General features: G+C 37.6%; 1 protein-coding gene across 1 annotated transcript in view; it reads left to right on the top strand.

Moving 5' to 3' along the window:
* The window catches only part of CEP41 (centrosomal protein 41), a 46,810-nt gene extending 25,184 nt beyond the window's left edge, over positions 1–21,626 (top strand). The window contains exons 3-11 of the mRNA XM_010975665.3: positions 791–838; positions 5,103–5,164; positions 6,092–6,161; positions 11,613–11,757; positions 13,415–13,566; positions 13,962–14,029; positions 15,057–15,171; positions 15,641–15,856; positions 16,521–21,626. Of these exons, the coding sequence (XP_010973967.1) occupies positions 791–838; positions 5,103–5,164; positions 6,092–6,161; positions 11,613–11,757; positions 13,415–13,566; positions 13,962–14,029; positions 15,057–15,171; positions 15,641–15,856; positions 16,521–16,669 (1,025 nt within the window). The 3' untranslated portion in view covers positions 16,670–21,626. The remainder of the gene's footprint in view (positions 1–790; positions 839–5,102; positions 5,165–6,091; positions 6,162–11,612; positions 11,758–13,414; positions 13,567–13,961; positions 14,030–15,056; positions 15,172–15,640; positions 15,857–16,520) is intronic.
* Positions 21,627–25,006: the final 3,380 nt, after the last annotated feature.

Below are 25,006 nucleotides of genomic sequence, written 5' to 3' on the forward strand. Positions count from 1 at the left end.
GCTTGCTGTGCTGAATTGAATCAAATTGAACATGCTCAGTAAAAAATAATAGCCCCTGGCTTGAGTACTAGACTTTAGTTCATTTGGAAGCCAGAATGATCCTGGCCCAGTTTTAATGCGTGAAAACTCTCCAAACCACCTTGGCTAGAAAGTAGTGTTGTAGAACCAGGCTATAAAACATGAGGGCTGGGGACTCTCCACGGTGGTGGGAATCTGCTGTCATTTCTCAGCAATCAGATCCTTGGTGAATGTGGTGTGCAGACTGTGTGGTCTAGTTCAGGCTGCAACAGCAGCACAAATAGTGGGACCAAGTTCAGGAAACAGGAGGAAACCACAGAGACTTAGCAGAGAGGAAGGGGTTGCTCGGGTAGGCACCATGGCACATTTTAGACACTCAGAGGTCACTGCTCTTTCTCTTCCTCTGCATATCTTCCCCACAAAAAAACGCATGGGGGGTGAGGGGGATAAAGAAGGAAAGCTTTAACTCAGAAAGAAAAAAAATTACATAAAGTGATCATTTTTACTGCCTGGGGGGAGTTCTTAATGTTTATTAGGTGTGCACCTCAGTTTAAACACGTTTGACCAAAACATTTCCCTTGATTCCTCCTCATCTTTTAGTGAGGCTGTATAATGCAAAAGACTATTTACCGTGTCTGATCCATTTGTCTACTGTAATTTTGTAAGAACTGGATGGAAAGGCTCAGGGAACACTTGTACTCCATTCTGTTTTCACACTGTTACTCATTGTCTTCCATTAAAAGCATATCTAAAATCTTCCTTCTCTTTTTAGGTAACAGTATGACTAAATACATTGAGAAGCTAGAAGAGATCAAAAGAAGTGAGTAACTCTATTGATGGTTTGAGATAATGGAACCCTGTAGTTGTTCTATAAGTTGGTTATTAACAACCCAAACCACACTCTACAGCTGACACACATGGAGAGCTATGGGAGTCAGGTGAGCCTGGCAGGTGCCTAGACGGATGTGGGAAACACTGTGTGCCATTCTGGTCAGCTGCTAAGATCGTGGTCTCTGGGTCTGAGTTCTGTCTGACTTAGATCCCGTAGGAGATATTAACGTGGAATGACCTCTAGTTAAATAGTGAGAACCCAAGCTTCTGGTTTCATTGTACGGCAGTCTTATGACCTTTATTCAAAGTACTTAATCTTCCCTATTTTCTTATTTTCTCTATACCTGAGATAGGAGTAATAATATCTCTCTTATTTCATAACATTCTTTTAAGTATAAATTCAACAGTATTCATGAAAGACTTAGAGGTATGAGAAAGAAAGAGCTTATTCTTAGAGTAGTGTTATGTATTATAAATTCATTGCAGTCTGCTTTCTTTTAATTAAAAATTGTATTTCATGCACACCCTTTTTCAAAACTAATCTTCAGCAAAGATATGCTACCAGTCATTGAGTGCATTGCCCTTGCACAAAATCATAATTTTTCAGTCTGTGTCCAAAACAGCTGTAAAATGTACACATCTAGGCCAGCATTCGAGAAGAAGTAGGAACATCTATTTTCTAAGATGGATTTGCTCATAGCTTCAGGAAGAGAACCCAGTGCTAGGGGAGTATTGAGCTAATGGCAGTAAGGAGGTGCTCTGATTGATAGCAGTTCAGGACTTAGCTCTGGTAATATACCTCTTCTGGGAAGAGAATATTACAAATCCAGAATTCACCAGAACTTTTATTTTTACACAGCAGACCTTTTAATTTAAATGATAATGTTTCTGTTCTTGTTGAATTGCTGCAGTATTGAGAAACCACAGACAATAGATGTGGGCACAGGAGCAGCTTCGTGCCAAATTTGTTATTTGCCACGTTCAGCTATACAAGGACTAATGCTGTAGACATTTGTTTTCTAATATATAATATCAGTGTCCTTTTCTTCTTACATATTTTATAATATATTTATACATTTTATGCTACATATTTAAATGTTATATATATATATATATATATATATATATATAAAATGTTACATTTTAAATATATTTTAAGTGTATATTAAAATTTTAAACCGTGAAAAAAAAAATCTTGTCTACTCACCTACACTTCATTGTTGTCATCCTTAATTCATCCATGGCAGGCAAATTCAGCTGGCCTGCTTCTGTTTTGGTTTGTAGCCTCTTTCACCTCCTATCCATTGGTAGTTGGGTGTAAGGCTCACCTGTCCACACCAAAATTTGTCCCATAAAAATTGTCCTGTTCCACCCAGATTGCTGAAACCCTGTCTAAAACATTTCTTAAAAGCACAGTGTTGTTTCTTTAATATCTAAACTTTAAATGGAGCTTATCTCCCAAAAGAAATACCTCTGGATTAAAGTCCTTGAAAAGGCTTACTTCACCTTCCCTCTTTAGAAGTTGTGAGCTTCCTTTTAGTAAGACAGGAGGTTCCTCTCACCTTGTTTCACATACTTTGTGCTGATTCCCTGACTAGAATTACTTCAGATTCTGGTTTGGGATTTACATTTTGGGAGATACTTCCTTCTTTTTTCCCATCTTCTGTTGTAGATGTTCTTTTGGGTCAGAAGGGAGGAGAATATTGCCTTGTTTTGTGACACCCTAAACCCATCACTTTTCTCAGATTACCTTAGATGCCATGTCTTTCTGTGAAATCACAAACCTTGTCCTGTTACTTCCTTTGATTTGTCCTCCACTGTGAGCCCAACTTCCCTTTGCTAATAACGTGTTTTAACAGAACCCTGAAAATGCAGAATTCCTTTGTAATCTGAATATTCTTTCAACTCAGCCTGGAGAAAATAGACACTCTATGTCTATTGACTGTTTACAAAGCCCATTCTTGGCTGCTCGTGGTTAGATGACACTAGTTGGACCCAGTGTGAAACATCCTAGATAGTCAGGTCTCTGTCCTTCCAGTAACTCGAGAGAGACAGACTTAGACTCCACTTACTGGAGAAGCAAAACTTGATAACATATCTGAAACTAGGATGATTTGTCTCCATCACAGAGTTTGGGAGAAGCTACAGTAGCAGAAGCTCCATTCTTAAAGCTCAGTTCGCCCTCGCAAGGACAGACTGACAGAGCTTTCCAAGTCATCCTTTTTATAAAATTTAAAGCTTAACTTACTGTAAAACGTCTAGTTTGATCTTTTATCTCTGAGTAATAATGTCAGAAAGTCCTAATGATGGCTGTCCTTCTAAACCAGAACCAGGTATGTAGAGTTCAGGCTCAAATGTGCAGTGGGATTTCTAATGCTTATGAGAGGACAATAGAAATGTCAATCATTAGAAAATAGCAGAGCCTGTTTTTTTGTTTAAGGTAATTTCTATTTAAAGGGGGTTTTAATGTGTACATTTTGTACTTAGAACGTGAAGAATTGGAGAAGTATTTCAGACTATGCAGTGATACCAAAAGATGTCAGTGGATAAGTGCCACAGTGCAAACTACTTGGAAGCTGTTAATTGTTTTCATTGGCTGACTTATTGCCATTTTGATTTATATAAATGACTTTTGGTGAACAAGTTGGTGGCAATTGAGAGGAATACTATAGTTTTTCACTTGCACTTTTTAAAGCTTCTGCTTAGTTTATTTGAATCTGCATCCTGGCGGGTTTTAGACGCTCCTTTGCATCTAAGTGTGTTAACTTGTATCCAGAAGAAGCTATTCTAAGACTTTTCTAGAAGTAATGGTCAGTTTTTAGCCAAATTGCTCTCTTCAAGACATTTTAGAACATAAGAAGCTTTAATTCCGTGTAAAAAGGAGTCTTGATATATTTATAGAAGGCTTGTTTTTAAGGTAGTATTTCCTGACTCCGAGTTGTAAGGTGTTTGGTAAACCAAGCTAACATTATCCTCCAAAGTAGCTGTCCAGTCTGTTCTGGGTTTTTTTTTTGAAAATTCATGGAAATGATTAGTAACACCAGGTAAATAATCTTAAGTGCCTTTAATCCTTTCCTTTGTTGCTAGGAGTCTTGGTTTATGAGACAGTAAAGGCCACAGTAATTATCCAGCTAACCTTCACTAATTCTGAAATAATGAGGCAGTATTTAAAGAGTCATGGGCGCCAATATACAAACCTAGAATAGGAGTGAAGGGTAAGGGTGGGCGGGAGTTCAATGCTGAGAACTCATCAGAATTGGCAGTCACTTCCAGAAAAGTTTAGGGAAGCCAACTTTTAACATGCCTCCATGGGGTAAATAATAGATAAAGTGAGATTGGCTAAATTAAAAAAAAAAAAACTGTTTAATATGAAGAATTGTTAATATAAACAAGTGCAGGAGTACCTCCATTTGAGTTGTCGTAGAACTGTAAAGACAGCTGATTAAATATTGATGTTTTAGGTTGATTTTTATTTTGTTTTAATTGTGGTTTTAAAAAAAAACACATAATATTTACCATAACCATTTTTAAGTGTACAGCTCAGTAGTGTTAAGTATATTTACTTTGTTGTACAATAGACCTTCAGAACTGGTTCATATTGCAAAAATTGAATAGGTTGATTTTTATTGAAGTGGAGTTGAAAGAAAACTGATACAAGAGATTGTGAGGACCCAGCACTTGCGCCCAGCACTGTACTCCAGGAAAAAGAAGTGGGGGGTTGTGCTGTGTCTCTAGCATAGTTTGTAACCTCAGGAATAGAACTGTTCTCTTTTCGGGGCAGAGATGGAATAGTGGGGTGTAAATGTCTTACCAGCTCTTGACCTAGGGCAAGTCAGCTTCTCTGGGTCTCTGTCCTCATTTGTAAAATGCAGATGTTTCTTCCCTGCCTGGTTCTGAAAAGGATTTAAAGGGCTTATTAAAATGCATGCCATACACTATGGTCAAAGTAGACATAGCATAGTAAGGAAAATGGTAGATCAATAAAATAAAGGCAAGGGGTAAAATCACTAGACCCCAAAAAGGTAGCTTATAAATTCAACTTTTGGCCAAAGCAAAGGGATAAATGAAGAGATGATACAATATCTGCGAGACTTAATTCTGAGAATATTGTAAGGATCAAATGAGATAATACTTGTAAAAGCATATAAATAACTAGAAAAATATACCATGTTAACTTGATGGCTAGAAAGAATTAATACCTCTAAGAAAGCAAAATAAGCCTGGAAAAATATTTGTCCTATCCTGCTTTTCAGATTATAGATACAAAAAAGATGAGCTTTTCAAGAGACTAAAAGTTACAACTTTTGCCCAGCTGGTAAGTTTAATGATCTTTCATTGGCGTAAAGACTGTCTAATTTGTGCTTTGTGAGTATTTCTAAATTCAACTCTAGGCAAAGTTTGCAGAGGGGTTTCTTCTCATTCTTTATATTTCACCTATGAGGGGACTAACTGGTATGAAACTTTTCTTTTTTCTTTGATAAGAATTTTATAAAGTACATTCTGCTTTTTAATCATCAGATTTGTGGTTTAGGTTTTATTTTACCTTGTCCATTTAATTTGGTATTTAGAATCTAGAATTCTGGATTCTTTATTGTTTGGACATTTTTCCCTGTGGAAACCAAGTGATCTCCTGTCTGTGACAAGCTCTTTCTCCAAGTCTTTCTACCATGGGCTATTTTGTTACTTTGGGAAAGTCACTTTCTTTTTCATTTGAATATTACGGACAAAGTGTCTCTCTGGCCCCCAAACAAGGGTTCCAGTGATGTAACTCTGGCTGGATCATGGATCTCATGAGCTAAGTTGTGAAAAGGACTTTAAAAACTAATCAATATATTCATAATTACATTTATTTCTTTATTGCATGAAGAGTTGCTGATACAAATCTGTTATTGTAAGTATTGCATTTTCAAGAAATAGCATGTTATGTTGGGCCTAGACATATATATGAATACAGTTTTAAACTCTTATTTATGTTTCTTGTCCAAAATTATCCTTTTGGTCTTTTAAGTTTATCGTGTAATGTTTTAAACAAGTCTTTTCTTCTGGAATGATCATCTGCGATGTAATTACCACCCCTAAATTAAGGAGACCTGCGATTTAGTCTCTAATTGAGGACATTGACAGTGTCTTAAAACAGGAGATCTTTGATGTTTGATATTTCCTTGTCTTTTGTAAAAGACAAAATTCCCCCTGTTTAAAGACAAACATACACATCTACACATTTCATTCTTATTTCTATCAGGTCATCCAAGTTGCTTCCCTATCTGATCAAACACTGGAAGTCACAGCTGAGGAGATTCAAAGGCTAGAAGGTAATGAGAATTGAGGATGTGAGGAAAATAATGGATTGACCATATGACTGAAGTACTCACCCTGTGTTCACAGGGATGTGGGACTTTGATATATTTATTTGTAATTAGATTGTTACTCTCTGAGAAATGCTATCTGGTGCTTTGTTAATTCTTATTTCTTTTAAAAAGCGATCTGGTTTTCTGGCTGTAGCATTTATACTCTTAAATGTTTTAGATGTGTTTAATATACTAATTATTTATTTCCAACAAATAGTTTTAGTGCCTGCTGTATACATACAGGTTACAGAACTAGGTGCTATGAGACTACAAAGATGAATAAAACGCAGCTCTGCTTCCGCGGAGTTTGTAGCCACGAGTGTGCACGTGCACATAAGTATGTGTGTTGGGTGGGGAAAATGATAAACACAAAATTATTAATTTGGCAGAAATTCATAATGGAGGACTGGAAGGAAACCGTCATTTGTTGAATATATATTGCTCGGTACTTCACGTGAGCTTTCTTATTTAATCTTCTCAAAAGCTCTAGAAGGAAGGTATACTTTATGGATGAGAAGCCCAAGCCTCAGAAGTTAAACTACTTGTTCAAGGTGACAGCCAGTAAGGAATGGACATAGGATACAAATCTGTGTGTTTCTGATAGCAATCAGTGTCCTCTCACTGCCTGTATTGCATCCTTCAGGGGTTCTGCAGTGTGCCTTTCGAGAAATACGGGGTGCCATGAGAGCTCCGTATTTTCTGGTTAAAAAACTGAGGTAGGCTTCCTCCAGGCTTTTGAGTTGGGCCCCCTTTAGGGGTAGAATCTCAACAGGTGCAAGTTAAATGTGAGGCTGTTTCAGGCTCAGGAGCACCCCGAGCAAAGGCATGGAGAAGCAGCAGCTCCAAGCTTGTTTGGGGATTCGCATAATCCTGTCTGGCTGTGGTCTGAGGGCAGAGTAGGTGTAGGGGTAAGAGATAAGGCTAGAAAGATAGGTAGGCACCAGATTTCCTTTCGTAAATACCAAGTTGAAAAAGAAAACCTCTTAGGTGTTCTCTCATGAAAAGAATTCACAGAGTTAAGGTCTTTATTTCATCCTGAAGTACTCAGCTGTCATTATGTGACTGTTTATTGAAGGGGAATGTGTTTTGTTAAGGTTGATGTAGGCCAGGAATTTGACTTTTGATTTCAAGACAAGTTTCTCAGGAAGTCTGAACACCGGGTTTGTACAACTTAACTGTCATTTCCCTGGGCTTGTTTTTGTTAGAGAGGATAAAGAGAATCTGAAAAAGACAGGAATTTATCTTTGACGATGCCTCTCACATGGCAGAAAAATAAGGGCTCTTTGTAATAGAGATAATTGAGTCTCCTCATACAACACTCCCAATTTTAACCTGGTTATATAAGTACCTGGATTTGGTCCTTTAATTCATTGTTGAGATGGCAACACCATATGGGCACATGCAATTTTCTCTTCTGAGATAAATTTGCACAGCAAAATAGGCTCTTGTAAAGTAGGACACCATAATGTGTGAGTAGTATTAGTGTTTTTCTAGTGCTCTACACAGAATAATAACTCACTCAGGAATGCCTGTAGGACAGATTGTGTGCCTATTGTCTATCTTTGAAGGAATAAAAAAAATCTCCTTTTATAATGTTTATTGTTTTTTCCTGACTTAAAAGTATATTTCTAGAAAATTAGAAAACTGTAAAAAACATATAAAGAAGAAAATTAAAATAATAAACTCTATTAACAGTTTGGTCTATTTTCCCTACCCAAATCCATACTCTTTGTATATATTTTTTTATTATGGTGTTTTCAATTAACGTTTTATCAAGCACACTTCCCTATGTCATTATTTAGACTTCATAAGCTTAATTGTCATATAATGTCTGTCCTTTGGATATGCCATCATTTATTTAATCTCTTACTGTTGGGCACTGATGTTTTTCTAATTTTTCATTTTTATAAAATAATGCTGTAATGTAAGTACATAAATGTTTGTATGGTTCTCATTATTTCCTAAAGATAAATTACTGCAGATAGTCCAAGGGTGTAAACATTTTAACATACTCAGTGCTGATTTCACATTATTTCCAGAAAGGTTCTACCTGTTTGTATTCTCACCAAGCAAATGAGAGAGGGGACTCATTTCTCTCCATCCTAGCCGATGCTGAATGATTCTCGGTTTCGTAAATATTTTCCAATTTGATGGATCTGAAATGATATCTAATAGTTTTATTTTGAATTTCTCTGATAGTGTTATTGAGCTTCGCATATATCTGTTGGTCATACATATTTCTTGTTTTGAGGACATTATGTGTCCTTTCCCATTTTTTTCTAATGGAATTACTTATTGATTTATAAAAGCCTTATATAATTATGATATCTTTATCCACTGAAAACCAAGATAGCCTTGAAAATAAATAAGAAAAATCTTTACTTGATAATTTGGAACAATTCCCAAGCAGTATTACTAAGTAAAAATAAAACAATAACAAAATAAACAGCAAACCAAAATGTAAAACAGTATGAATAGCATTCTCTTGGATATGTAAAAAGGGGAGGAAATAAAATATATGCAAAATATGTAGTTGTTTCATTTCTGGAAGGAGACAGAAATATGTTAAGGGGGTTTCCTTGGGGGAGGAGGCCTGAGGGCCTGCAGGTCTGGAGTGGGAAGAAGACTTCCTGTCCATATTAACAATTTTATCTTGCTTGCATTTTTACCTTGTGCACATGATCCTTCTTCTATTAAAGAACTAATTTCAAAACTCTTAATAAATTAAGGATATTAGCCTTTTCTCATTCATATATATCACAGATATTTTTCCTAATATGTTATTCACCTTTTAATTTTCTGTGTGTTGGTTTTTGACATATATGAGGTTTGCATTTTTTACATGATTAAATCTGTTGACCTTTAATGCTGTATTTTATTGCTTTAGATTCATAAAATCCAAAATAAGATATTAACTTATGTTTTCTTCTATCAACTTGGCTGGTTGTTGTGGGGTTTTTTTCTACATCAATCCATCTGTTACGTATTTTGGTATATGATGTGAATGGCTTATCTAAATTTGATTTTTTTAGATAGTTGACAGATTATCCCAGCACCATTTATTTAATAGTTCTCCTTTTACTCATTGATTTCTGATGTTACCTTTAACATACATTAGATTTTTATATATATTCTAGGATTTGTTTCTGTGTTCTTTATTATTTTCCATTGTTTTGGTCATGGTTCTGCATTGTTTTGATTATTTACCTTTTTAATATATGTTTCTATTTGATAAGGCATCGTCTCCAAATTACATTGCTCTCTCTCTCACTCTGTTTATATATATATATATGTATATATATACACATACATGTTTTTTTTCTCGTCTTTAAAATCATTTTAAGCTTGTTTTAAAGCCCACTAGGATTTGTATTAAGGCTAAACACTGAATTTGGAAAAGACTAACATCATTTCACTTTTAGTCACCAAGTAAGGAATATGCAATGTGTGTCATTCTCTTCGTTCAGGTCTTCTTTAATGTCCCTAAGTAAAATTTTTATAAGACCTATAAAGGACTTATAAGTTTTTACAGGTCCTTTGCATTTCTTAATAGGTTTATTTTCTAGGAAGTATATTTTATATCTGCAGTTGTTACTGTAAATGAAATGTTCTTAGTGTTAATTTCTAATTGGTATATGGGAAAAATATTTTGTTAGCATTTTCTTTAATCTAATCTCTTTATCTTATAAATAGGTCATTTTTATAATTAACCTTAAAATCTCGATTATTTTTATAATCTAACATATTTATTTCCCTTAGTCTCATAAAGTTCTCTTAAAGTTTCTAGGTATATTACATCACATGCAAATTAAAATTTAAAATCTTCTTTAATATCTAGGTCTCTTATTTCTATTTCTTCTCTCATTGTGCTGGTTAGAACAGCAAATTCTCAAACTTTCTGGTATCAGTCTCCCTCTACACTCAATTTTTGAGGACCTCAAAGAGTTTTGGTTTATGTGAATTATCTCTCTTAATATTTAAGGTATTAAAAATTTAAACTGAGAACTTAAAAAATATTTATTTACTATTTTACTTAAAAATAACAATACTAAACACATTATAAACATAAATAACATATTTGTATGCAAAATAGCTATATTGCCAAAATAAAAATATATAAGGAGAATGACATTGTTTTACATTTTTTGTAAGTCTTGTTAATGTCTGATTTAATAGAAGACAGCTGATTTCCATACCTTCTGCATTCAGTCTGTTGCAATATGCTCTTTGGATTGAAGTACATGAAGAAAATCTGGCCTCCCACAGATCTGTAATTGAAAAAAGGAAGAATATTTTAATAGCCCTCTCAGATAATTATGGATATTTTTCTTTGATACTACATAAACACCTGGTGACTGGTAGCGTCTTAAAGGTTAGCTGTAGTGTAGAATCTGAAACTCTACTAATGAAGCTTTCATACTCAGTTACAGTAAACCCATTGGTCTTTCTTGCACTCTGAATGAATCTTTTACCCATTTATGATTTTGTAACATCGCTCATTGGTCATTTGGAAAATATTGCTTCACTGAGTTATGAAGATCTTCCAAATGTTGACAAACTTCATTACACAATATCAAAAAAGTCACATTTATTAACCTCAACACCTGTCTTATCAGAAAAGTCATTATTAAGACAGGGAATCAGTCAAGCTTTTGATGGCAGTTTCCAAAATTCAGATTTTTGTTCAAGATTTAATCATTGCAACAAATACTATTTCATCAGTTGTTTTCCTTGAAATGAGAAGTTCTCTTGTATGATTTTTGAGAGTGTATCTGCGATATGCACAAATCTAAATAACCATAGTTTTCCTGTCAGTTTTTCTTCCAAGTGAAAATGATGTTCAAGGCAAAAGCAGCCTACTCACACTCATACTTTTCCTTGAGACACTGGTATGTAGCAAACATGCTGTATGTGGATTCTCCATTTCATCACACAGAGTCTTAAAAATGATGTGTACTTAAGGGTGAGATTTAATAAAATTATTATTACTACTTCAGTCAGGGACTTTTAAAAATATGATTGCCATATTTACTAACTGTGAGTGGGTGTGTATTGATGAAAAATGCAATAATTACTAATAAAACTCAGTACCTCTGCCCTGATTCTTGCCAACCGTTTCATCCACCATTTCTTTTGCACAGTAAGTGCAAATATCAACACGGTAAAAAAGACAAATAACATCTTAATATTATTATGAAAATAATTCTCATCTTGCAAATCCCCTGAAAGGGTCTTGGGGACTCCTGAGGTCCACAGACTACATTTTGAGAGTCTATATATGTTAGAACTTAAAGAATAATTTAATAACGATGATATGATTTCCTTTTTTTCCCACCTAATTTCAATGGAACTGCCTAACAAGTAAATACAGATTCTGAAATTAAATTTACTTACTTATTCATTTGCAAATTTTAGACAATGGTTCTGCAACTTCAGACCCTGATGCTGAAATCACTGCCAGGACCAACGGGAAAGGGAGCCCCGGGGAGCAATCGCCAAGCCCCGTCCAGTTCATAAACAGTGCGGGAGCCGGGGACTCCAGCCGCTCAACTCTTCAGAGGTGCTCTCATCAGATTCGTGTTTTCACTGCACTTTACCTTCATTAATCTAGATACCAATGTCAGTGATTTAATTACCTTAGAAACAGATTGGCAATAGTGAGGTCCCACATTTTCAGCCAAGCCCTTCTATTTTCTCTTTATATAAATGCCACCTCCTGAGTCTGTTCACAGCATTCTTAGTTAATGTAAGGATATATTTGATAGGAGAGCATTAATTTTCACTCCTCAACCCCATTCTTCTCAGCCTTCCTATATGCAAGTTTGCTATTAGGACTTGGCTTTACAACCACTATCTTTTGACTCAGGGAGTTTGATTCCCCCCTCTCCTTTTCTGTCTGCTGCAGCTTATAATTACCCTGTCTAGAATCAGAAGAAAAATAGAGTGCCACACGTAGTGCTCTGATATTAAATAGGCGCAAAGGAGAGTGAAAGCAGCCTTGGTGTCAGTTCTCCAACTGCACATGGCAGTTACATGATGCAACAATTTCTCACAGTATTCATTGTTGATTATAAGACAGGGCTGATTTTCTGCACATATCCATCCCTTCTACTAGAGAAGCCAGTTCTAATAGAGAAAGAATTGCTATCATTAATACCAATATTATTATTTTTATAACCTTCTGTGCAAGGACTCTAAAATTGCATTGAAAACAAGCCACACCAACAAGGCTTCCATTGAAGATTCAGTTTTGTGAGAAATAGTTTCTTCTCCTTTGGTTCAACAAAATATGCACTATATGACATATAGTTGTGTTTATTGGATTTAAAGGCAGAATTTGACTTGCTGTGATGGGAGAGGAACTATTGCTACAGACTGATCTGTGGTTTGGCATATGTGTCTTCCTGTTTGCCTAGGAAAGTGATCATCATCTTATTCCAATGCAGATATTTCACTACTTACCGTTTTGTTCATAATACCTATTCTTCTTTTTTCTCTGATTCGTGTTTTTGCCACATTTTGCCTATATTAATATGGTGAGCAATTTTAGTGATTTTATGACCTCAGAAACAGAACTGTCAGTGGTAAACTTCCTCATTTTAATCCTAGTTTTTATGAATGCCACCAAATCAAAAGCCTCTTCAGCATCAGTGCTATAACCTATAAAATGGAAGTGAGTACAGATAAACTATTGAAAACATTAATGTTCAAAATCCATATTGGATAGGTCACTGTATAAGTATATGAAATATATTAAAACACCACTGTTACTTTATATTACATATATAGAAATGCCTCCATTTTTCCTGTCCCATCAAGTTTATTCTTTCCTCTTTTGCTCTGCTTTCCTACACTCATCAGAAATCCATTGGATTAACTGTCCGCCTCTTTCTTTCTCTGAACTCCCTTGTTGCTGGAGGCAGCATGTGCCTTACAGTTTCTACCCCCTCAGCCATGCTAATGACCTAACATACATTCGCTGAAGGTAAGTATGTACAGTGGGTCCCCTCCTTGGGGTCCATTGTGATCAAATAGGAATCCATCCGTAGGATCTTGTATTCAGAGGCAGAACTGAGACCCCATATCCATTTTCCTTTGTCTCTGAAGTATCTTTTGAAAAGACAGTGAGCACTCTCTCACTGTTCTGAAGAGGCACATTTGACCTTTAAGCCACCAATCCCTGACCAGTGTCTGCTGACCTCCTTTTTCACTTGCAGCGTCATCAGTGGTGTTGGGGAACTGGATCTAGACAAAGGGCTTGTGAAGAAAGCAGAGCCCAACACCAAAGACAAGCCTTATCCCGACTGCCCCTTCCTGCTGCTAGATGTGCGAGATAGAGATTCTTACCAGCAGTGCCACATTGTTGGAGGTAAGAGAGAGAAGTCTTTATAGTGTCTCCTGCCAAGAACAGAGCCCATTTTTGAGTCCAGGCAGGCTTGCGCCACATCCCATGGTCAGCAGTTAAGGAAACCGGAGCCGGGTACATTCTGGGAACCTGTAAGTTGGCTCTACCATATGCTCTGAGAGGCTGATGACATTCTCAGAGAGCTTAGGGGCCCAGTGCTCAACGTCAGAAATAGTGAAGTGAAGCTTCGTATTTTGTTCCATGTCCTGTTTCTTTTCTTTCACAAAAGTATTTAGGTTTATAGCTAGTTGATTTTGAAAATACGTTTATTTTAACTCTTAGACTTTAAAACAACTGGGAATTGGAGCCAAGTTGTACTGAGAGCTGCAGACTTCCTAAGCTTTTTCTTCTCTTTGCAGCTTACAGTTACCCAATTGCAACTCTGTCTAGAACAATGAACCCTTATTCAAATGATATTCTTGAATATGTATCCTTTGTTGCATTTTTAAGGAGTTGGGTGGTATAAGGATTATAAGAATCAAACATATCATGCTCCTGGTAAGAAAACTCGTTGAAGGACCTTCGATATTAATTAGCTTATTTAGCATATTGTAGAATTTGGATCCTTAGCTGTTGCTGTGAATACTTCCAAGCAATCCTACAGTGGGCCAAAAAACATTAGGTTAAAGATTACGATCCATTGAGAGTTAGTCCTAAGACTTTTTCCCCAGAAACCTTCCCAAGTAAAACATAAGGAGTAAGTTTTTTTCCTTCTATTTAAATTTTTTTCTTCTTAACATTTAATTTTCGTGCTCATAAAAATCATACAAGTAGAAAATAATTTAAATACTGAAAAATATAAAAAATAAAATTGAATCTCCAAATAATTACACAATTGAACAAACTCTTACTATGTTTTTGTGTGTTTATTCCAGACTATCTTCTGTATGTTCTCTTTAACAAAGTAGAAACCATACTGTACACATAATTTAGTGTCTTGCTTCCCTACACTTCATATTACAAGGCACTTCCCCACACTAACACAAGCTCTTTGTATACCCTATTTGTGATGCAGTGTAATATTGCATCTTCAGATTTACTGTAATTTTCTTAAACCATTCCTCTCTATTGGTCTTTTAGGTGGTTCCCATTTTTTTACTATTATAAATAAGGTTGCAGTGGACACACTGGGTGTAAAAGTTTTTCTGTTTCCTCATCTGTAAAATGGAGGTGGTGATACTGACTCTGCAGAGTCATCTAGATAAAAGAGCCAAAGATGTAGTGTGTGTAACTAGTGCCGTCTTGGACATGGTAATACTAGTTTATAAAAGAAAAGGATACCATCTTGTGTGGTTTCCACGACAGGAAAGAAATCCAGTACCCTCTAAAGAGGGGTCGTCTGATACTCCCTGAACTCGGAGAGGTAAACCTTGGTGGCTCTTGTTGCCCTGGGGTTTCTGTGTAGTCTAGGAGCATTAGCTTGGTGTGGTCAAACCTTAACTCACCCAACTCAGAAAAACGCCCACGGCAAGATCATCATTCTATACGACGATGACGAGAGGCTGGCCAGCCAGGCAGCCACCACCATGTGTGAGCGGGGATTTGAAAACCTCTTCATGCTTTCCGGAGGTGAGGGGGCTGATGCTGCTTAGGACTTGAGAGACAGATACTGGGGCTCACAGTCCTTCAGCTCCAGCCCTATCGCCTTTTTCCTCCCAGTGCTTAGAATTTAATGTTCTGGGAAGAGAGAAAACCATGCTGGCTGAAAGGAATCAGGAGTATGTGAAAATTCTGTCTGCTCCCTCAGTACATGTTTTTAATTCCTGAAATAATGATGTTGATGTATGGCCCTGTAAGAAAGCCTTAATGCTGAAGACTTGAGCTAAAGGATTTCTGGTGGAATTCTCAGAATCCCACATAACAACTGACAGACATCTTCTGGTATAATTTACTTAATGGTGAAGCAGTTAAGAAAGATTTCCCGTCCTCGTATTGGCCTCGACTTGGAGACCAAAGATGAGACATGCAGGCTCCCTTCCAGGTTTGCCTTGGCCTCGCCAGGCTAATAGTGCTTTTTCTGATGATCTTCCACACCTAGGTCTAAAAGTCTTAGCTCAGAAATTCCCAGAAGGACTGATTACGGGTTCCCTGCCAGCATCTTGCCAGCAGGCCCTTCCTCCTGGTTCTGCTCGGAAACGATTCAGCCCCAAAGTGCCACCCCTACCAGCTGAGAATAAGTGGAGATTTACCCCAGAAGACCTAAAGAAGATAGAATATTACCTGGAAGAGGACCAGGGTCCTGCAGACAATCCTAGTAAGATATTTTGACCTTTAGAAATAATGTTTTTTTGTAGAACTTGAGATTTGCAGCTTTGAACATCAACCCCATCATATGAAAAGCTTGATCTCTTGTATTCAGATTTTTAAAATATTTGTGGGGGAAGGGAAAAGTGCAGGTACTGTTTGTGATGAGGGGAGTGGAGGTGACCCCAGATTATGGCAAGAATTAGGCATTGCACACATAGAAGAGAAGGTATCAGTCAGAGAGAGTGTGTATCTCAGGCAGAGTTGAGGGGCTAAGATTAGATTCCTTCTTGAAAAGTTTGTTTCCTTCCACTGCTTCTGGGCATGTTTAAACTCCTTCCAGCCTTTCCTTAAGCACGCTGCGTTCTCTTTTTCCTCTAATCATTCCTGCACCCTTCTTTACAAAGAAGGAATGAAGGACAAGGTTGGTTGGGATAATGGAGAGGAAGGAAAGAAAAGCTATCCGGGTTTCCTTTCATCCTGGTCCCTTCCCCATCTTCTAGTTAGTCTCAAAGAAGAAGAGTGGGTTTTAGTCTAAAGTTAATGCTGAATAGGACTCCATTAGCTTAAACGTGGTTGTAGCATAAGACTTCATTACTTTCAAAGTGTACTTGGCAGATTGTCCCTGGAATCATTCTTGCAGCTCTGCTCCCTGCTTTTTTTGCTCCCTTCAGGCCGGCTGAGCCAACCTCATGCTTCTGGAAGAGACTCCAAGGTACCAGGCACCCGCAGCGGTCAGAACCTACCCGCCGGAGGCCCTGCCGGCCACCCGAACCCCCGCTCCCTGGGCAGTGGCCACGTGCAAGGCAAACCATGGAAGTAAAGACTATCTTAGTCAAATAAATGTTTCCTCTCCTTTCAGAACTCCTGAGCAGTCCCCAAGTTGGTCATTTTCAGAAACTGCTGCAGAGAAAAGACCACGACATGGGTGATAGGCTCCCTTTCCTCTTCCTGTTTCCAGCTCCTCTCCCACATCCGGCTCGGGAAGGATTTTTACGGAAAGCAGAGGCATGGCAGTCTCTAGTGTCCTCCCGATTGTTTACAGAGTATTTAGGTCTCTGAAACTGAATAGGAAAAAAAAATCTAATTATTTTAGGCTTTCTTTTTTTAAAATAAGGTCCAGCTTGTTTTGGTCTGTGTCCTGCGTTGTTTTGTAAATACTTCAGGCACATCTTGTGTGTCCTTCCCAGCCAGTTCTTTTTCACTCAGTGTTCTTGGTTTCATGGAGGTTCTCCAGGTCGGCTTTGTAGAGGTGTCCGCGGGGGTGCAGATGATTCCTAGCCCCCAGGCTCCCACCAAGTGTGGACCCATTGGCTGAGGAGCTCTTTTCCCAGCACCCGCTGCAGGCTCTGTCTTGAATTTGGAGGCTGGTGCCTGTGAGCATTGCTCAGTTTTAAGATGTAATAGCAGCTCTCAGTGACTCCTCCTTAGATGTTTTCCTGGAGCCAGCGCAGGTGGTGATGTGTGCTCAGCTGCCTTCACAGGAAAGCCCTGTCCACTGTACAAGGCTGGATGGAGAGCCGTTGAAGCCCCCGGCCCATCCCTCATTTGTGGCTGGTTTATTAGTTGTAAATTTCCATTACACAGCTCAGGCCCATCCATCTTAGATGGGTAGAAATTATGGCCACTTGAAAACATCAGCTTTGGTTGGGCACACAAGGTGAAGACAACTCCACAGTCCATTGTCAGAGCTGACAACCCCTTAAACCCTTGCTTTAAAATACAGTATTAGTCTAATTGAGTAATTAGTGCAATTTCCTGCTTACTTTTCATTCTCGTGACTGAGCTGTGATTAGGAGGTTGTGATTATAGATTCTTGTTTGGGCCAGAATTTTGAATCAGCATTAATTGAATTGCTAGATGACTGACATTCATTCCATTTAATTGGGGGAACAAAAGACCTCAGGTAAGGATGAGGAACTCTGAAATCATCAGAAAAAGGAAAAAGAGCCTTGTTAATTTTTATGGTCTGTGATCTGTAGCTGTGATAAGGGACTAAGGAATAAATTGTGCTCTTTGTCATGGCAACCAGCTTCTGAAAAGCCAACTGAAAATTGCCTGTCCTTAGGTGGTTATTGCTGCTGGGTAAGATTTGTCTTAACGGGACTATTTTCTCGCCACCAAAAAAAAAAAAAGTGTCACAGTATTTCCAGCAAGAGGGGCTGTGTTTGTAGGAGAAATAAAGGTAATAAATATCTTATAGAGACATATGGAAAAATAACTTTGAGATTCAGCCCAGTTCTGCTTTAGTGTGTTTATTCTTCTCTACTTGATTTCCAAAGTGCAACATTTTCCAATGCTTTAGAAATCAAACAAACCAGGGACATTGTTCAGATGTCAAGCCGTGCCCAATTTTCCACAAGATTCAAGAATCTTGTATAAAATTCAGCCAATGTACACATAGCTTTAATGAGGAGCCTGTCATGTTTCCCCATAAATTTATTGCCTGAGAATGAAGTTCAGCCTTTTGCTAATGCCAAAATGCTCTGGCTTTTTATTTTCTTTACAGCATAGATTTTTTTAAATGCAAATTTTTCCACACTCAACTTTCCCCTAGCATGGACAAGATTTTCAGCCATTTTGGACACATATACATTTTTAAGAAAAAAAAATTTTTTTGTCTCTGTGACAAAGTTCTGGTTATGCTATTTTCACGTTGACTAGTCAGGAATTTAAACCTCCCCCACTCGATTCTGTTCTGAAAGTAAGTGGTAGCCCCCTTTGTTTCTATTCTGCATTCCCATCACCTCACAACACTAGAGTGTTAGAAACTGCTGTGTATACGTGCAAAGCCAGTATAGCCGAACCTATTAGAATCACTGTGCATTTAGTTGAGAGATCTGGCAGGTTGACTGTATTTATGTTTCTCCATAGTGCTTTGCCTGTTGGTAAGGATTTTAAATAACGACCCCTCAAAGACGTGTTCTGATTCTGCACTTTTTGTGTTAAAAACACTCAGTTAAAAATAGTTTTTTTACATATTCAAGGCATCGCTTTGAATGTTCTACTTTACTAGGTTCTTCATTAGATTAACTACATGTATTATTTAAGTGATCAGTGATACTCTGTGCAGTTATGAATGTTGAAGATTAAAGTACATAGTTATTAATTTGTTGTTTGCTATTAATGTGCCGAGCTCTGCCAACTTCTCTCTTCCTCTCTGTTGAGATGATTTTGGGGAGCCACGTGAGACAGGGGTGATTTGAAAGAGTATTCCTTTTTGCTGCATCTCCCAGAAACACGTTTTCTTTGTATAAATGAATCAGAAAATCATTCCACTTAAGGCAAGGGGACCTTGGCTCTCTAGTCAGAAGGCCCGCATTTCTCCTCATGCCCAGGCAGGGACTGGCTGCCCCCTTAAATGCATTACAGTGGGGCTTTCTAGTCAGTGTTGCAGGGGTTGATGAGCTGCCCCTGCCTGGGAACTTAGGACCTCCTGGATGGAAAGTGCTTTGTCAGCGTACAACTACTGCTCCATCTGAGCGACAGTGACGGCCAAAGTCTAAATAATACGTTCAGTGCTTTAAAGGGGCATGTACTTAAGAAAGAAGGAGAGAAGCATGGAAGCAAGAAATGGGGAAGGAGGGAGAGGGGAAGGGGAAAGCAACAGTACTCATTCCAGAATAGAAAGAACATCTCGGGCTATAATAATGTCAGGTTTAATCTGTTGAAAGGCATAGGTGATTCAAATGGCCTAAAAGTAATTTTATTTTCTACCTTGAGTAGAAAACCAGAACTAGCACAATTATATTGGACTTGGGGTGTAAATCAGAATTAAAAGAGAACAAATAAAGTTTATTAGTTGCTGAAGGATTTTTCCTGTGGTGCTGTTGAGATTATACAAAAATTCATAAGACTCTGGGCTACTCACCAAGAACACAGAACAAAACAAAACCCTCTTTTCTCTAATTCCCTTGTGGAATATAAGTGAAATTAGAGTCCTAGGCTAGCAAGAAATATGTAGGTAATTTTTCTTCTGTTGGTTTTGGTTTCTGTCATGTTATATATTGGTTATAGATTCTGTCTTTTATGTTACCTGACTTTTTTAAGGGGGATAATTAATTTCTGTCCGCCTGGATTTAAATCCATGACACTCCCTTCCTGCTCTACTCTGAAGATAACCATTAAGAACCTTTCTCCTGTTCCAAACTATTCCCAGTGTCTTTAACTTGTGTTTGTTTTTTTCACAATTCCTTCAAAGCTGTAACTCCCATAATACTTCCTTTTCTTTTTTTTTAAGAAACATCAGGAATGTGGATTTTAATTCATCAGTTTAATTATGTGAGCATGATGATATGCTTATTTGCAGTTCAATTAATTTTTTGATTAAAATATATTTTTCCTATAAAAACAATATATAACACATGCTGTGCTTCCAAAGTGATCCGAATACATTTGGGTAGTAATACTTTCCTAAAATTGCTGTAATTATTGAAATTGCTGTTGCCACATCCTCAGATTGGTACATAGGTCAGTTATAGCATAAAATATGTAATGGTGGCAATTTGTCAGCATTGAATTCTGACAGAACAGGATTCAGTGAATGTTATGTGTTTACAAAACCATACTCCCTCCCCAACCCCCATCCCCTTATGGTCTCACTCTCTGATGCTGATCCTCTTTGTTCCGAATGCAGAAGCAAATTCTCTTCACCTGCATATCCTGAGGCACCTGCTGAAATGTGTGGAAAACAGAGGTCACTTACTAAACACTACTGACTGATGGACTACATTTTTTTAATTATTTAAAATATTTTGACTTAAAGCTTCAGAGGGTAAAAATCACCAACTGCATGGCAGTGGCCCTTAGTAAGGGTATGAATAAATAAACTGAACCTGTCAAGACTGAAGTCTGGGATGTGAAGCCCTTTGTGGCGGCTACTCAGCGCTGGTTTGCCATTCTGGAGACCTGGAAAGCTCGTATCTCTTGTCCCCTTGTATGTCCTACTTTTGTAGGAGGGGCATTCATAACCCTGAGATTTTAAGATCACCCACTGCAGGAGATCCCCGGAGAACTGTTAAGGGTGTTGTTATTACCCTGGCTGTCTGCAGTCAGCCTTTTTCACGGTCCCCTCAGGCTCAAAATAGCCTTCAGAATCCATCAGCGACAGGCTGCACACCATCCCCATCTGAAAAAGGGTTATTTTTTCTCTTTTGTTGCAAATCTTGAAGATTTCCAGGTAATAGTACTAGCAATCATTTATGGAGAGCTTTCTACGTGTTAGGCAGTATTCCTAGATTCTTCATATTTTGACTTGTTTGATTCTCACAACATCCCTACAAGGTAGATACCCCCATTTTCAGGTGAGGAGACTGAGAGTCGAGTGGAAATTAAGCAACTCGTCCTGAGTTGGTTGAGAAGCCACTCTGCTCTGTGCTTTCCACTCTAGGTGGGCACAGCCACACTCTCCCTGGTCATGCCTCCAGCTCAGCAATGAAAATGTAACTTTCTCTTGGCTGTTGGCTTCTCCTCCCGCCTCTTCACCTGAGATTCCACTGAAAGCTTTGCTGCTCTGCCTGCACGACAAGTGATGGGCATCAGGGACTAAAACATCCGCTCCTGGGAACATGCGTTTCCACATTCCACTGTCTGTGTCTGGTCACCTATCTTGAAGACAGATGCTCCAGGGTTTCTGAGATCCATTTTTTATTAATGAATACCTAATGAGGTATCACTTAAGGAATGAGAGTTACAAACTTTTCATTAGGTTGTAAGGCGAAAAAGTAGGCTGTTTTCCTGATTGAACTATTCATTCAATAAAACCCTACTGACATGATTTGTGTCTGATCTTCTCTTTCCTTTGTGATGATGTTTCTGAGTTAGGCTGAAACATAAATGTGTGAACTGGCTCATGGCCACAGACCTGGGCTTCACTGGAGGAAGTGGTGGCGAATCTCTGTGCCTCAGTCCACATTAGCAGAGCTCTTCTTCCACTGCACTCTTCTAAAACTATGGCTGAACACGCCCCTGTGGTTAAGCAGAAGACTTTTAATTTTCTTCTTTTAGTTTGGCAGTAAACATTTGGCAGTCTCCATCCCTGGGGTCGTTAGATGTTGCTCACAATTCTGAGTTGCCAAATTAATGCAGATCCTGAAAGCTTTGGGGGAGAATTCATTACCCTTTGACAGTTTTTCAGATCTGGCGGGTGCTCTGTGCTTCTTTCTCCCTTCACCTGGCCAATTTGAATGTTATGGTTGGTCATGTCAGTTTCCTGTAAGGAGCATCTGGGTCTTAGTGTGTTCACAAAATGATGTTTCTGACCTTAGAGTCCTTAGAGCAAGACTCCGTCTGCATCTTCAAATCCACCTAGTCTCACTTGCCTTTGCAAAACAATTGCTGAGATGATGAATAGCCCTGCAGTGGATGAGGGACCAGTGAGGTCATATCTGGATTGTATTCAATGACATTTCAATTTTAACTTTAGGCCAAAGCCAGAAAGCTCAACATGCATATCTTAGATATTCAAGAGCCCACCCGGAGGATTCTCACGGACCACCAGTGGCTCACAGGCCACACTGAGAGCCACATATAATGGTCTAAGAACAAAGTAAAATGAGTTAATTTAAAACCAAAGATTTTTGAAAAGCCCTGATGAATAGGCATTAGCACAAGCAGTTCCCCAGATTGCTGCGGGAACTGAAGGTGAGAGAAAGGGCTCTTAGGAATTGTCATCTGATCTACTGCAGAGTGCCTGGGGAACAGCCCCCAACCAGGAGACATGCATACCCCTCCCTTGGTAGAATTGCTGTTGCTTCCAGCTCTATCTGGAGTGCAGATTTTCCCCAAAATAAGACAATCACATTGTTCTGGGCAATAGCAGAAGAAATGAGTTTAGACAAATTATAAAAGAAAATCTGGGCACAAATTAAGATGACCATGTGGATGTTTGATTTTAATAACAAGTTGATATTAAATAGCTTTACTCACAGGTTATGTGGTGTGTTTGAAATAGCTTCCCCCTTCTATCCCCGCGATTATACAAGCAAGAAATTCAGAAAAGTATAAGGAGGAAAACCGCCAGCACTGCCTAGAGGAACCACAGTTATTATTGGGGAATAGCTCCTTCTCGGCATAGCGGGTGTGTGTTTTTCAAACAAAAATGAGACTCATACTCAATGTACTATTTTGTAGCCTGCTTCTTTTTTTTAACAACTGTATGGGAAATATAAGTCACATACCATAAAATTCACCCATCCTAAAGATACATTTCAGTGATTCTTAGTAAACTTAAAGTTGCTCAACAATCACCACATTCCTATTTTAGAGTATTTCTATCATGTGGCCACCTTCTTTCACTTAGTATTTTGTGACCATTTTTCCATATCAGCGCAGATCACAGTGGCTTCACAATATTCCACTGTGTAAACGTGACATAGTTGTATCAATACTGCTGTCTACTAGGTTCTTTTCCTTTTAAAATTCGTATTATTTTGACCTTGTACATACATGTATATGAAATTGTCTGAATACTTTTATAAAATAAATTCTTCCAAGTGGACTTACTGGGTCAAGGCAGTAGTACATTGAAATTTTTTATTTATATTGCTAAATTTTCCTCCAGGAAGGTAGTGTAAATTTATCCTCCCATGAGCAGTATATGACAGGTCTTACTTCTTCATACTCTTGATAACACTGAGTTGTCAGTCTTTTTATTCTTTGTCGATCTGATGGGAGGAAAATAATATATTTATTTTTCTTTAATGTGCAAAAAAATCAGAGGATCAGAATCTTTCATACATTTATTGACTTTTTGTGTTTCTTCTTTTGGGAATTGCCTATTTTTCTTTTGAAATGTTCATCTTTTTTTTTTAACCCCTTCTACTTATTAAAGCTCTCTTTCTTTCAAAGTTATTGTTCATATACTCTGCATTACTTTCTAAAATGATTGTTTATTTTTTAGCTTTATGTTTTTATTTATAAAATTAAAAGTTTATCCGTAGATTTGTAAAAAAATGTCTCTGAAAACAAAATGTAAAATTCTTCCTATACTTGAAAATACAAAAAAAAAAAAAGTGTTAGTGACTTCCATGTCCCTATTTAACAAGCATTTATTAAGTGCCTACCGTGTGTCACGTACTTGGCCAACCAGGAGGAACTGAATGTTGAACAAAACGATGCAATCGCTGCCCTCATGCAGTTTTCTTTCTGATGCTTTACTCCTTGTCTTTTCCGCTCTCTTAAGACTCTTACTTGTTCAGAGCCTTACTTTGTAAACTACAATTCCGGGAATTTAAAATAACTTGCAAGCCTACAAAATACAGACTATAAAATCCATGAGTTCTCTAGTAAATGTGGAGAACATTCATTCAACAAATACCTATTGGGCATCTGTGTATTAAGTACTTTTGATGATTTTAGAGATTGAATGCCAAACAAAGTGGTTCCCGCCATCAGGGACTGCAGTTTATTTTCACTTAAGCAATTCTACCCTTAAAGCCTAAGTAATCCAGTTTTGTAAAATGATATATTGTCTTGCTAACTTAGTTTTGTTTTTTTGTTTATCAGTCTTTATTAAACAAAAAATAAGATCAGTTGTTTTGGGTTTTTTGGGTTTTTTGCCCAAACTGAGCTGTTACAGTGGGTTTCAGCCTATCTACATACATTGAAGAGAAATGTTTCCCAAAAGATAACTTGAAGGAAGTGTTATAAAATCTTTAGATCATCTTTCTACAAAGACTGAAACACCACTTTACCTTGCCTTATAAACTTATAATACATATAAGTTTATGTACACTATATGTATAATCAGCCTTATTCTTTTAGTTTTTTAGAATGTTTGGTAGAAAAAAAATATTAAAATAAAAAGTCCAAGATGAATGGAATATAATGTATAAAAATTTTGAATCACTATGTTGCATACCTGAAACTAACATAATATTGTAAATCAACTACACCTCAATTTTTTTAAACTAAAAATAATTTTTAAAAAAATCTCCAAGATGAAAATTCCCCAACGGGCCCTTTAAAAAAAGGATTTGACCTTAAGGCTACTTTATGTGTAAAAGACACAAATTTTAAGTCAGGGAAGTTGGATGCATTGTGACACCTCATCTGGCTGATTCAGGGAGAGGCTGCCATCATTACCACAGCTCCCCTGTTCGGGGAGCTAGCAATCCACCCCAAAGCAACTTCTCTGGGAGTAACCCCCTGCTCCACAGTC

The sequence above is a fragment of the Camelus dromedarius genome, chromosome 7 (assembly GCF_036321535.1).
Source record: "Camelus dromedarius isolate mCamDro1 chromosome 7, mCamDro1.pat, whole genome shotgun sequence".
NCBI classification, from domain to species: Eukaryota; Metazoa; Chordata; class Mammalia; order Artiodactyla; family Camelidae; genus Camelus; species Camelus dromedarius.